Source organism: Camelus dromedarius, chromosome 7, assembly GCF_036321535.1.
Source record: "Camelus dromedarius isolate mCamDro1 chromosome 7, mCamDro1.pat, whole genome shotgun sequence".
NCBI lineage: Eukaryota > Metazoa > Chordata > Mammalia > Artiodactyla > Camelidae > Camelus > Camelus dromedarius.
In genome coordinates this window covers 82,043,117-82,057,220 of record NC_087442.1, presented here as the reverse complement: position 1 = coordinate 82,057,220, position 14,104 = coordinate 82,043,117, and the positions used below count along the sequence as shown (strand labels likewise).

General features: G+C 43.0%; 1 protein-coding gene across 2 annotated transcripts in view; it reads left to right on the top strand.

Annotated features, from left to right (window-relative positions):
• Positions 1 to 14,104, top strand: part of GLI3 (GLI family zinc finger 3) — a 267,554-nt gene that overhangs the window by 152,614 nt on the left and 100,836 nt on the right. For both annotated transcript variants that reach the window (XM_064487723.1, XM_064487724.1), the window contains one exon: positions 5,186 to 5,291. In XM_064487723.1, the coding sequence (XP_064343793.1) occupies positions 5,186 to 5,291 (106 nt within the window). The remainder of the gene's footprint in view (positions 1 to 5,185; positions 5,292 to 14,104) is intronic.

The following is a 14,104-nucleotide window of genomic DNA, read 5'->3' as shown; positions in this document are numbered from 1 at the left end:
ATTACTTTGGCTTTGGCATAGCAGGTGTTGCCCACGTTGGGTTTTACTGTTTCTCCTGATGAGGGCGATTGAGTGAATTTGAGGGGACTGGAGTTCCTACAGGCAGGGACAGGCAGGGCTGACCCTAGTGACAGGAAAAGTCATCTCTAGTTCTGGCCTAGAATAAATGCCGAAGTCAGGGTACAGACAACTTCAGGATTTAAATAAGCCAGGAGGATTTATGCCCTGGGCAGTTTACTCTTGTGGGTCCTCCTGCACTGTTCCCTTGGGCACTTTCAGGCCATTCTAGTATCACTTGGTGAATTACTCCTTCAGGGCACTCACTGAACTGCCTTTGATCTCTCTTTTTTAATCTACAAGTTTTGTATGTAAATTTCAAACCTGGAAAGACAGTTTCTCAGAGTGGCATCTGAGAGATCTCATAGCCTGAGGATAGTAAAACTATTTCTTGGGAGAAGGATGCAAGAACTGAAGATAAACCTCCAAGTGTCTTTCTCCGGCTACAGGTTTTATGATCCACCCAGGCTGTTGTGAAGAGACCGAAAAATCAATGCCTCTCATTCCTAATGAGACCCTTAACGCCCAGCCTGATGACAGCCAGCATGAAATCGAAGACTGACAACTATGCCCAGCAACAAATATTGTTACTATGCACTTCAGTCTAAACACGTGTCAAGCCAATTACATATTTATGGGGCTTAAAGACTATTCCACTCCAGCCTCGGATAATACGCACTCTTGATATCTCCAGTTCGTCTAAGAGGAATTCAGTCCAATAGTCAAACCTCTTGCAAGTCTGTAATAAATCATCTTTGCAACCATAAGCAGGTACAGTTGACTGCTTACCGCTGCTCCGCAGACTCACCCCCACCGGGTAGAATTTTAATTCCTTTGGTAGAATTGATTCCACCAGTTCTGCACATTATTCTCCCTGTCTTCCATCTAGCCCGTTAGTTTGCTGACAGTAGAGTACACAGCACTTAGCAGCTGGTTTGTGGACCCATCAGTCAGGAAATTGCATGATAAATAGGAGGTAGCCGGGCTTAGTGGCACTTCCTTCTGCTTCAGCAGTTTTCGCCTGACTTTGGAAAAGTCATCATGTGGTGTTTTGTCAAGGGCCAGAGCAGGGGATGGCGGCGGCGCAGTAACTTATTACACATCCTCTTGAGTTATGATGCTGCACAGCTGTGCTGTTCATGTGTAAATAATAAACCAGGAGGTGGATCATCGTGGTGGTGGCTGGCGACGCGGACCTGCTCTCGTCGTGTGGCTTTTCCTGGACAGCTTCTCGGGCTTGTGATGGAATAGACTGCTGGTCTTCTGCAGAGAAACGACAGTCCATCCGAGATGCAAGGGGAGCACTCAACGTTTGACGATTCCGGAGCTTTTTTTTTGTTGTTGTTGAGATACGTGTTAGGATTAATGTCATGTGATGCCACATATGTTAAAGGACACGCTGGTACTGCTTTTTCTCCTTCGTTCCTACCGTTAAGCTGTGGTCAAGCGTGTCTTGAATTGGAAGAGGGCTGTTCCACTGCGTTTTCCCAGAAAGCGGCTTAAGAGGTGTGATTTCCACTGATAAGAGACACAAGGGATAATTGTTTGCACAGACTTCATCAGCGCAGGAGAAGTTAGTTTAAACTGAATCAAGAAGGAAGCAAATAGAAATAGGAAAATGTTTAAACGGAAATCGGATGCCTTGGGTCAAATCAGATCATATCCATATTTTTCAGTTTTTTATGTAACCAAATTCCAGAATGCAGAATTTGTAGATTTCCTTGGGACATAAATAAACACTTGGAGCAAATAGTGCTTCAAGATGCATCATATTTTTTTTGTCAGAATTAACTTTGAAACTCACAAAACACGTTCAGTGGTGAAAATGCCTGCTAAATGCCTCAGTAATTGTGTTTTATATTTTCCTCTTAAATATGTTTGCAATGGTTGGAAAGGAGAGAAAATGGGGCGGGGTTTAAAATCCTGATAGAATAACTTCTTAAAAATAAAAAGTGGGCAACGCCTTTTAAATCTCCATGATAGTCTTGTAGTATTCCTTGGGGAGAAGATTAATACTTGCTTGGGTCCATGCTTTTGATTTTATAGAATTACATGCCTGGTCTTCACCCCCTGTGCACACAATCACTGCAAGTTTAGTATAAATACTCGAATAAAAGATAATGACTGTTACTTCCTGGCTTTATGAGGCATAGAGTAAATGTGGAATAAACACACATTTTGAGCCCTGAGTGTATGAAGAAAGATGCATTTTTGCTTCTGTCTAATTCATAGCTGTACCCAGAGAGAAAAGCAGATACAGTTAACACCCACTTATCTGCTGGAGAGAAATTTAATCACACAGAACAAGAGCCAAGAGCCAAGAAGTAAGTAAGTGATAATTTCTCCCCAAGTCTGACATAGTTATCACAACGTCCCTCAAAGTGCTATATAAAATGATGCGTGGGAGAAAGCTTAGGAGGTGGGTCAGACTGTATGCATGCATGATTTATACCCAGTTCTGGTAGGTTTATTTCTCCAGTTTCCAAGAGCCGATGACGGGTGTTAAGTTTGAAGTCTGCGGGAGGCGAGCTTGTCCGCATACGTGGTGATGGCTCGAAGTAGAGGACAAGACACTCCACGCCCGAGGCTTCTAGCCATTCACCCCCCGGACTCCGAAATGCCGTGATTCATTTGGACCTGGTCAAAATTTAAAATCAGGAAACATTCATTGAGTAGGTGTCAGACTTTCAAACTCATGAAAAAGATTACTCCCCTCAATTTTATGTTGTTTTAAGACGTATGCATCAGTTTCTGGGGTACAGCATCATGTTTCAGTCATACATAGACATACAGAAATTCCTTTTCATATTCTTTTCCATTATAGGTTACTACAGGATATTGAATATAGTTCCCTGTTCTATACAGTAGAAACTTGTGTATCTATTTTATATATAGTATTCGTATCTGCACATCTTGAACTTTCAATTTATCCCTTCCCACCCCCTTTCCCCCTGGTAACCATAAGTTTGTTCTCTATGTCTGTGAGTCTGTTTCTGTTTTGTAAGTAAGTTCATTTATGTATTTTTTTAGAAATTGACACAACATTGTAAACTGAATATATACTTCAATTTAAAAAAACAGAAAAAAGTCTAAATAAATACAAAAAAGAAAGATGCCTCATTTTCTTTGAAAATGGTTAGTTATCAGAGGACATCTTGGCTCTGCAGGATTACTGGGTTATGTGGGACGTTGCTACATAAATATTCACACCGAGTACACCAACTATTAAGATTTGTATTACCAAAAAAAAAAAATACAACATCCTTTTATACTAAGTCCTAAGTGATGCATTTAGATTATAATTGATTTTTTCATATGAAGTTAATAAAAAGGATAGTGTGATAACTGATCAGATAGTCAATATCCCTCACCTGTTGAACTCGTAACATTGCTGTGCGTCACGATATCACAGTGACAATGATGAGAGGATAGCAAGGTGATGCCTTTCTCCCTCGGTCCCTCTCCCTCCCCCGCTTATCCCCAACTGAGCACAAACTACAGTTGACAGTTGCAGTACTGTGGAACCTCTTCTCCCAGGTTCTAAATCTGGTGGGATTCAGCTCCGTAGGTCTGTCAAAGCTGTAATGCTCTGTGTCAATGGCTTTCTCTGTTATCTTTTTCCTCCTAACCATATTCTTAGATTCTCAAAGGAAGGCAGTAGGGGCAATTTTTTTTTAAAAAGAGGGAAGTAAGGTATCATAAATATTTTTGAAAGGTTATGTTTACATTCTAAAAGGTGCTTGTTGAAGAAAATTTGGGAAAAAAAGAAATGTATAGGGAGGAAAATGTAAATCACCTGCATTCAGCAAACACACGTGTAATAGTCACTCTTCCCATACTTAAGGAAGGTCTCAGCAGGGGTGGGGTAGAGGGTGTGGTCACTCCTAGTCTGCGTGTGATCCAGCCCCCTCTGCCACCCACCGTGGAGGTTCTGTGTCACTGCTTCCGGCTGTTGCTTGGAGCCTATTTGTAAAGCCTCGTTGGGAATTACCTGAGCTGCATGCTATCCCGGGCAACATCTCCAGACTTTTTGAAAGAGGCATGTTTGGTGTGTACATCAGATCCTGGCAGTGTTTGGGGCAGTAGCAGCGGGATAGCTCCTTGCAGGCTATGAGGGCGACGTGTGGAAGGTTGCATTTGCAGCCCCGGTTCCGCTGTATTTGCCGTCCTCCCAGGCTCAGAGCCGTGCAGGCTCACCTCCTGGTGTTGGAATTCTCTACTTTGCTTCTTGAAGTGGGAGAAACTTCAGTACCAGTGATGCTCCTAAGGATAAAATCTGGTAAAACTGTCTTCCGCTCTTGCATCACTATTTAGGAAACAGAAGTTTATTTTCCAATTTGTCAGAGATAATCAGGGCAATTTACTACAAGTAAATGGGGGTGGGGAGAAGAGCTATTTTAAGCAAGCACACACAGGAACCCCCAAACACTGATCACCGGCTTGATCCAGAACAGGAGGGGAGGCTGGTGTGGGTCCAAAGTGAACGTTGGGGACTGCAGAGCAGGACCCCCCAGTTTGCTCCAAACCTCCCTCTGTCAGGCCAGGTAGCATTTCTCTGTCTGACCTATAGATATGCTGCCCTTGTGTGGGGACTCTGGAGGCCTGACCTAGGACAAGGAGGAAGGGAGCTTGCATTTAAATTTTTAACAAGCATATATATGTGTGTGTGTGCATGCGTGTCCGTGTGTGTGTGCTAGCTGGGACTTTTGAAAGCGTTCCTTGAAAAGCATCACAGGTTTGGGAGAAATGGAAACTAGTCATGATATTATGTCTTTGTCTCAAATTCACTTGACAGGATAATTTAAACAATAAAAAGTGTCCCGGGATCTGTTCCCGGGCGTGGTGGCTCTGTTCAGCCCTGCACCCTGGCTGGCCTTCCCCGCAGGGTGGGAGCACGTGTTGGTCCCCTTTCCTGCTCTCCTGCCTGGCTTTGAGTTGCCTTCAGAGGCTCTGCTTCCTCAGGTGCTGGTATTATTATTCACTTGGTCCTGAACTTTGAAGGGTTCCCCAGTTCATCAGGTAGATTCAGCGTCAGCTGTGAAGACCGTCTGGCAGTGTGGCTTCGTGGATTGGGATTCTGTTTCAAAGTGTTCCGTTTTATACAGGTTGGGCTCTCTTTTTTTTTCAGACCCTCCTCATCTCTTTCCGGCATTCCATCCTCCCGTCCCCATCGATGCAAGACACCACGAGGGGCGATATCATTACGATCCGTCTCCGATTCCTCCGTTGCATGTGTGAGTATTACCACTTTACCCGTTAATGAAACAGAACAAAATACTAGCTTTTACCATCTCGAGATTTTTGTTACTGGCACAACTGCAGGGCTTTGAAGATGGGTTAGAAGGCGAAGATTTACTTTTGAAATACAGCAAGTCTCTCTGTTCCTGGACTCAGTGAAGCAGATCCCCGCTGCTTCCTGGAGAATCCCTGTCACACTGGGAAGTATTTTCTACACAGTTTTGCTGACGCGTGCTCTGTGGGCTGTAAATACTAAATTAAACAGGAGAGGCTTAATGGAAGGTTACCACTCAGAATACGTATTTGGTCGAGAGTGGGTTTGAAGTTTTTCAGGCTCACATTTCTGTTACTGGAAGGCCCTGTTCCAGGGATCACAGTGAATCTTAATGAAATTTTCATGGTGGATTTCGTAGCCCCCGTGGTGTGTACACCAACAGTGACTTGATTGATGGGCACGTCACCCAAACAAAATGGCAAAAGCGATTGAGCACATGGCTTACACCAAGAGAAAAGGAAAGGATGGGGGGTGATAACGTACGTTAGAAAAGGAGGATGAAAATCTCCTGGAAATAAATGTTATCTTACTCCGTTTGGGGAGAAAGAAGAATTGTAGGCTTGCTAACTGAAATGGTATTCTTTTGTAGCACCGTCCAGCAAGCGGATATATACTGGATTAATTGGAACCTCTCTCTGGGAGGGGTTGTCCCTTACGAATGGCCTTGATTTTACATTTCGTCCTATCTGTTAATTGCCCTTCCTTCTGAGACAGTAAAGTTAGAAAAGCGCAAATAATACTTTGAAGAATAATGCTGGTTATTCGGATGGTGGATTGCATCTCCATGGCTATTAGTTACAGCCGTGTAATTACATATATGCCAAAGAAAAATGAAGTTGTTTTAAAACAAGTCCTCCTCTGTGAGCAGAATTAATTGATATTAACAACCCTAACTATATGCCCAAGTACACATATCATATTTTACCAACAGTTTTTTGGATCCATCGCCCATTACTGAATTGTAATTTCAGAGCAGATTTGCCTGGAGGTAAGTAATAAATCTGTGTTCAGACTTCCATACGCGTTAAAGGAGAAGTGGGTGTTTATAGAGAGAGAATGCAGAAACATGTGACTTATTCTTCGGCTTTTCACTGGAACTCAAGTAAGTATTTACAGGGTTCTAAGACCTGCTAAAAATACGCTCCAAATAAAACCAAGAGGCCAATTGAAGGCCCCTATGCAGAGGTTGAAACCTGCTATGGAATTCATTCCCGTTCTACTGGGGTTTTGTGATGCAGATGGGACCACGAGGATGTCAGATGAAGATCTGACCACAGAACAGGGCCAGCAAGGGCTCACCGGGCCTGGGAGACACAGACGACTGATTTCTCCCAGACTCCCAGTCTCGGCAGTGATGAAGTAATTTAAATCAGATTTTCTATGGGATTTCAGAGTGTGTCACTCCTTCAAAAATCACCTTATAGAGAAATTTTAAAATTTGAGTTTCTATGATGGAATGAACTAATTCCTCTGGGTTCATTATAGTTTGCCTTCTAATTAAATATAAATATGAATTTATCCATAAAACCCCCAAGTCTTGGTTCTTTGGCAGAATGAGACAACAGCAGGCCCTCGTGCAGCTCACGCTGTGTGTTCCAGGGCCAGGTTGTTACATCTGAAGTATTAGCTCGCTGGTGATAAAAACACCACAAGACAAGGCAGGTCAAGTTCGGAGAATCCTAGGGAAGGGGGTGATATTTCAGATGTGACTGCTGAGCTGGGGGTTTTACAGACTTTCGTACAGTCAACTCTTTGTATCTTCGGGTTCTGCATCTGAGAATTCAACCAAATGCGGATTGAACGTATTAGAGAAGAAAATTCCAGAAAGTTCTCAAATTTGCAGCACACTGGCAACTATTTGCATAGCATTTTCATTGTATTAAGTATTATAAGTAATCTAGAGGTGATTTAAAGTATCCAGGAGGGTGCACATAGTTTATATGCAAATACTAAGCCATTTTATGTAAGGGACTTGAGGGTCCATGGATTTTGGTATCCATGGGGGTCTTGGAACCAGTGCCCTTCGCATACTGAGGGGTGATTGGACTACCTACTTTTTCAACCAAGCTTTAGGATAATTTAGCAGCAATTAACTGTGTTGTTCCCTAGCTGCCTAAATGTATAGTTACCAAAGATTCATGATGGAAGGCTTTGTGCCTCAAAAGAGAAGTTCTGAAATGCCCAGTGAACGTCATTGCCAGGCACAGTGTGGTGAGCACGTGCATGATCTGTGGTCTCCTGGGACTGCTCGGCATAGCAGGGTCCTGGGTGGAGACAGTGAGCTTACAAAGTGGGCTCTGGGAAGCTGGGGTCAGCCTCACCTCTGTGCCTTTATGATGTGACGCTCTCTCTGTGTTGCCCTCGGTGGTCTTCCCTCCCTGCCGGGCAAGCTCCTGCGGAAACACCCCATCCTCAAGGCCTCATTCAGACCGCACCTTTGCCTGCTGTCCCAGAGGCTGCTTCGGTGCACCTCTTGGGCTCCTTTATTGCAGTGAATGGCCTGTGCTGGGAACTGGTAACTTACAACTTGCATATGCTGGTTTCATTCCATGGAAATGAAGTTACCCGCCTTACTGGACTTTCCCAATTGCAGGCAGAGTTCAGTGAAATCACGTTCACGTGAGCCCCTGCTTACAAGTGCCGAACTCTAAGCAAACCCGGAGAGGCAGCCTTTGAGACAATTGGGGGTATGAAAGACGCTGAGAGATTCTGTTCTGGCCCCACTCGGTCATGAGTCCCTGGGTGGCTTTGGTACGTCTGTGGTGCAAACGTAGATGCCTGTGATCAGATCGCTTTGGGAGTGGAGGGTAATCTAGGTGAATATGGTTTGGTTCTTGCAATCCTAAAAGCGCATCTTTGCCAAGGAGGTAAAGCAGGAACCTGGCAAAGTGAAATGAGTTTATCTAGAAGTTGAATTCCAAAATGCTTGCTTTATAATTATCTTCTAGAAAATAAGATCAAGTGAGCTTACTAAGCGTATTGAATAAATATTTTTAATTATAAGAAGACAAAATCTGGGGATAGTCTCATTGTTTTGTACACATAATTGTTCGTCTGGTGCCAACTTTAAACATTAAATTATAAGTCTCTTGAAACAGGGTTTGTGCGGATGATGGAAATGCCAGCAGATCTCTGTTTAGAAGGATGGCTGGCGCTGCGATAATTATGCTGTCGTATCCCATCGTTAATGATTCTATTGAAAGAGGTTTATAAATTGCTCCTCTTTTTAGATAAACCACCCTATATTAAGGCATCCACGATACGGTGCAGAATTAAATTAAAATCTCATAAAATGAAATATGTTCTGTATTAGCTGTTTGACACTTAATTTGCCTCTGAATGAGTAGAGGAAATCACAAATTAACCTGCCTTTGTTTTTCCAACCATGGCTTATTAGGTGTTAGAACAACTGCAATTATGGCCTAATAATAACCACCAAGCCTTATAAATATGTACGGAAAGACGTCAGTTTGTGTTAAAGAACTCAGTTTGTTCAATGAAATACCATTAGCTTGTCCCATTGACTCTCACGGTGTTAGCCACAGCTTATGGTTAGGTAGTATGGACAGATTATAGAAATTTAAGTTGTTCCACATACAGTGCTAGAAATAATATTAGCATTTATTAATATTTCCTTTCTTAACTCAAAATCATGACTGTAGATTCAGGACTTTTTAGTGAGATGCAGAATGTAGGTGTCATCTTCCCCTGAGGTGTCACATAAAGGTCACAGAGAATGTGTGATTCCTGTCTTACATGTATTTAATTCAAGTAGTCTGAAAATTTGGAAACACTGGATATGGAGACTTTTCCCTTTTCTTCTGAAACTTATTCTCTACTGAATCCACCAGGACTTATGCTCCCAGATAATTGCTCTCTCTTGCGCGCACGCGCTCCCAAATCATTTGCTTTGACCACAGAGTCCATGTTTTATTAAGCCATGCAGAAAAAAGTACACTGTTTTTTAAAAAAAAATTTATTGAAGTATGGTTGATTTACAGTGTTGTGTTAGCAAAAAAGTACGATGTTTTAGAAAAAAGATCAGTGAGTACATTGTATCCCATTGCTGAGATTGGAGCCTTAACGACAGCACCTGAATCTACAGCCGCATAACGGGGGCAGTGATCTCATGTGGGTCTGTCTCCTTCTTGGTCCCCTCTCTGTTTCATGCTCTGCGTCGTTGACATCGGGTCTGTGAGGTTGCGGGACTCTGGGGGGCGCTGTTGTAACCCATGGGAGTGGATGATAGGCTAACAACTACTGCTTGTTTGAAAATTCCACTTGGAAATGGAGACAATTGGAATATTACCTCCCTTCCACGCAAAACAATTGTATTTTCAAGTGACGACTTTCACAGTGATGTACAAAGTGCTCTTTCTCTGACATTTTGAATGTGTGCTTTTTTTCCCCTTCGACTGAATGTTAGAACTCATTTAAGCATACTCACTTTTTAAAACTAGACATCGTGTATTCATAGAAACCCAAATTATAAAGTTTTAAATTCCACATTCATTCTGGAGTTTCACTTGACCAAAAGAAAAAAAAAAAACTATCTTTTACAGATTTTTTGAGCTGAAGTTTTCTCATTTATAGACCAAAATGAATTGAATTTCAGACTGTCCATTTGCTTCGTGCTGCGATCTGCAATTCATTTTCCAGAGGAGGGTCACCCTCAGTTACTAATTCATTACGATAATTCGAGCCCCCAGATCTTGCCAGTTGAACTGAGGGCTACCCTAGTCTCGTGCTGTGGATGCGAGCAGCACTGCATTCCTAGCTGCGTCCCACTCCGAAAGGCTGTCACATTTCACCACCCACTTTACTAATTCATTTTAGAAAACCAGCTTCATCTTTCCTCTCTGGGGGTAAATGAGCACTCATGTTCTGTTCTGCTCGGCAGCTCTTTTTCCTCTTAGCTGAGTCAACGTGGCTCTTTCCAAGGCTGCCTGGAATTATTCCACCTAAATAGGGAGGGCCCTTCCTCCCACTGAAAGTGGTCCACTTCCCGGCGCCCGGGGAGAGGGCAGTACAGGGTAGATGATCAGCATTAGCTGTGAAAGAGAGCGCGCTGGGAATCAGCCAGGCTTCGTGCCCGTGGTTATGACTGCCTTTTAGGGTTGAGAGCGAAGAGGTGAGTAGCAAGTTTAGAGTATGAATAAATACATTTCTTGGCAGACAGAGAAAGCTCTAAGAAAAGACAGATCATTACGGTAAAAGCTTAGAGTAAGTAGAGGACGGAACGACTACCCAGTTTCCCTCCGTTCTCTCTTCCCTCCCTCCCTGAATTCAGCCTCTTATGTGAGCCAGGTACTCCGCTGAGTGGAGCTCATCTAATGATTATTCAAAAGCAGCCTTCAATCTAGCCATCTCCTTAAAACCATGATGGGCTCAGAACATACAATAGTAATTTCACTCTTTTCGTTCTTAGGGAAAGACTCCAGTAAAACGTGGAGATTGAGCAAAACCTTGTATTTGGCGGCAGAACTAGTTTGGAATATTTTAATAATACAATTTAAAATGAACAAAAGCAGGTTCTTTTTCCCTCAGTGTTTATGCGCTGCCATACGTGTTATTAAGATGGATAAAGGGTGATGACATAACAGATTTCAGGCAGACCTTGTTTTACTGCCCTTCACTTTAGCCCACTCAGATATTTTCTTTTTTACAAATTGAAGATTTCGGCAGCCTTGTGTCAAGCAAGTCTATGGGTACATCTTTCCAACAGCATTTGCTCACTGATGGTTAGCATTTTTGAGCAATAAAATATTTTTTAATTAAGGCATGCCCATTTTTTTAGTATCATGCTATTGCACACTTAATAGACTACAGTATACTGTAAACATAACTTTACATGCACTGGGAAACCAAAAAGTTGTGTGACTCACGTTACTGGGATAACTGCTTTATTGTGGTGGTCTAGAACCGAACTCGCAATCTCCCATAGGTCTGTCTCAAATACTATACGTCAAATACCATAGCTAACACTTTGTAACACACAATTCCACAATCCAAAAAAAAAGAAAGAAGAAGAAGAAGAAAGAAAAGAAAATGAACTGGGTTATCATTCACATCTCTTGAGGGCAAAGACCATCTGTGTGTGTCTTTGCATTTGCTGGGCTGAGTCCATGCCTTACACAGAGGGGCTTCTAGGTAAATACTGCTTTCAGGGATGATAATGAGCTGTTATTTTTTTAGGCCAACGCAGGACGAGGCTGCCATCCTCTTTTATTTTTGTTGATTGACTTTGGTAGACCGTGTTGCCTCATGCCAGCAAAGGTAGCACACTTAGGATGCAGAATCAAAAGCTGGATTACTACTAAAGATGATGTTAACTTAAGTACCTACTGCAGCCTGGGATGCGCTGCACTGCCAGTGGATTCCCTGATACTGATATTGAATCAGTTGCTGGTTGTGAAGGTCCGAGGTCACCTTATGTGACTGGGTACCATTTAACGTACATCTGTAGCTGCTTCCAGGCCCCTCACATGGAAATAAAATTAATGTGACTAGCAATCTTTAATTGCAAATATAAGATGAGTACCAGAATTTCAAGTAAAAGGGGAAAAACGGAAATGATTGGACGATTCACATGGAAAAATATCTAATAATGGCCTTAGTTGTAAAATGACACTTTTGAGTACTTACTGTGGGCACAATTTTGAAACCTAGACACCAGACACCACCCCTTGCACTTGACTTTCATCCTCCACTCATGAAAATGAACACTGGGGACTTGGGTGCTCTCGTTTGTACTTGCTGAATGAACACACCTGATTCTCACAGCACCTGATAGGAAATTTTCAGTGTCACTGGCTGTCATCGTCTTCTGCAGAATTCTAAGATAGGAACATGGCAGTGAGGAGAAGATCAGAAGAAGCCTGATCTGTAACCAAAAAAAGAAAAAAAAAAAAAGGTACACATCAAAGTTTGCTACTGCAGAACTTGTGACACCCAACAACTGGACCGTTTATATGTTCAGCTACATGATGTGTTGGGTAAATTGTGACTCATCCACTTGGTAGAATATTGAGAAATACTTAACCAAGAGCATTTGAGAAGACCCTATAAAAACATGGCTAAATAATGATCGGTGATCACAGCTGTGAACCCTATAAAATGTAAGCCACGTGGGATGAGATCGCAGCATGGGTCCTTTTCCCCATGGATCCCCAAGGCTTGCTCTCTTATTTGAGATGGTTCCCTGCACAGATGTCTCCATATCAGAGAGCTCATCTGTGAAGTGCCACGTAACAAACAGGGCTTGGCAAACCATGGCCTGCAAGCCAAATCCAACTGTGGCCTGTTTTTGTTAATAAAGTTTTATTGGGATCCAGTGACTACCGCTTGTTTACTGTTGTCTGTGCAGCTTTAGCAATCGGGCAGAGCCGGGTAGATGAGACAGTGGCCCGCAAGGCCTGAAATACAAAGTTTGCCCACCCCTGATCTAAAATATAACACCTCCTTCCCAGCCTCTCTCTCCACTCTTTTCTGCTTTATTTTTCTTTCTTTTTTATAAGCAATGCCATACACTGTGTTTTCTACTCTCAGCCTTTTCCTTCTGCTTTTTCCAACATTTGTTGTTGCGTATCATGAGTCCCAAAAAGAAAATGTCTTACTATTTGGTTATTATTTCTCATGATTACCTGAGAAAATGTAAAGCCTGCCTGATTTTCCAAGAACTCCCTAGAACTCCCTACCTCCTCGGTTCCTAGTCCTCACCTCCACAGTTCCTGGTCTCTACCCCAGTTCCCAGTGTCAGCTGGAAAATACGGGTGAGTCTCAATTCCTCAACTTGAACATTTTTAATGAGCGGGCGACGTAAATCCAGATGAACCCCCAGACACTTTGCATTAAGAAATGAACACGAAACAAACAAGTTGACGCTACCAGGACATAATACTTACTTCTGTTTTGCAATATTTCCAACGACTGAAATATTGAATTCGGTCATTGGTTACGGAGAAAGCAGGCCCTAATTATAGTGCACATTCAGAGAGTCTGAGCGCCAGCTTCTTGGATAAATTCCTGTGTTCTTTGTGCTGCGCTCAGCAGTCGGGGCGGGAGCAGATATTGACTGAAGGTATTCACGGGCACTGAACCGGAAGCGGCCGGCTCTACAGAGCCTGCTGTCCAGCCTGTTGCGGGGGCCTGGGGGGTACTGGACTGTAACAGACTTTTTTCTCTGAGCACAATGCTTCCACTCATGTTAAGCCTGGCTTCAAAGAAAACAGAAATTTACTGCCACCGTCGTATTTATTTTTCAAAGTATGCATTGGAGAAAATGGAACCTGAACAGAAATCTGTCCCCACGGGAAGACACTTTCCAGTTAGTTGTCTGTGATAAATACCTCCTGAACGCAAGCTGCCTGCGGCTCGTCCTGTCCTACGTGGTCCTCTCTCCCTCACTTAGGTAACAGAACCCGCTTCTTCCACCTAAACAAAGACATGCCATTTCCTATAGCCCCACGGCAGGCTGAGTTCATTTCAGCCCCTTCCCCTGGGGAACAAAGGCCAGGGACACAGGGCCGCCTGTCATTCATTTCTTTCTGTTATTGTTGACTTCAGAAAATACAGTGTTCGCAGATTTGTTTCCAGGAGCTGGCTTGCTAACTTTTTGAATCCTAAGGAACAAATTAGCTAGATTTTTGCAGCTTTGGTGATCCAAGGCAACTAAACATACTAAAAGGAGCTAGCAAGAGGAAGGGCTGTTTTCAAACTCATCCTCTGAGTCAGCGGGTGGAGATGTCTTTGCAA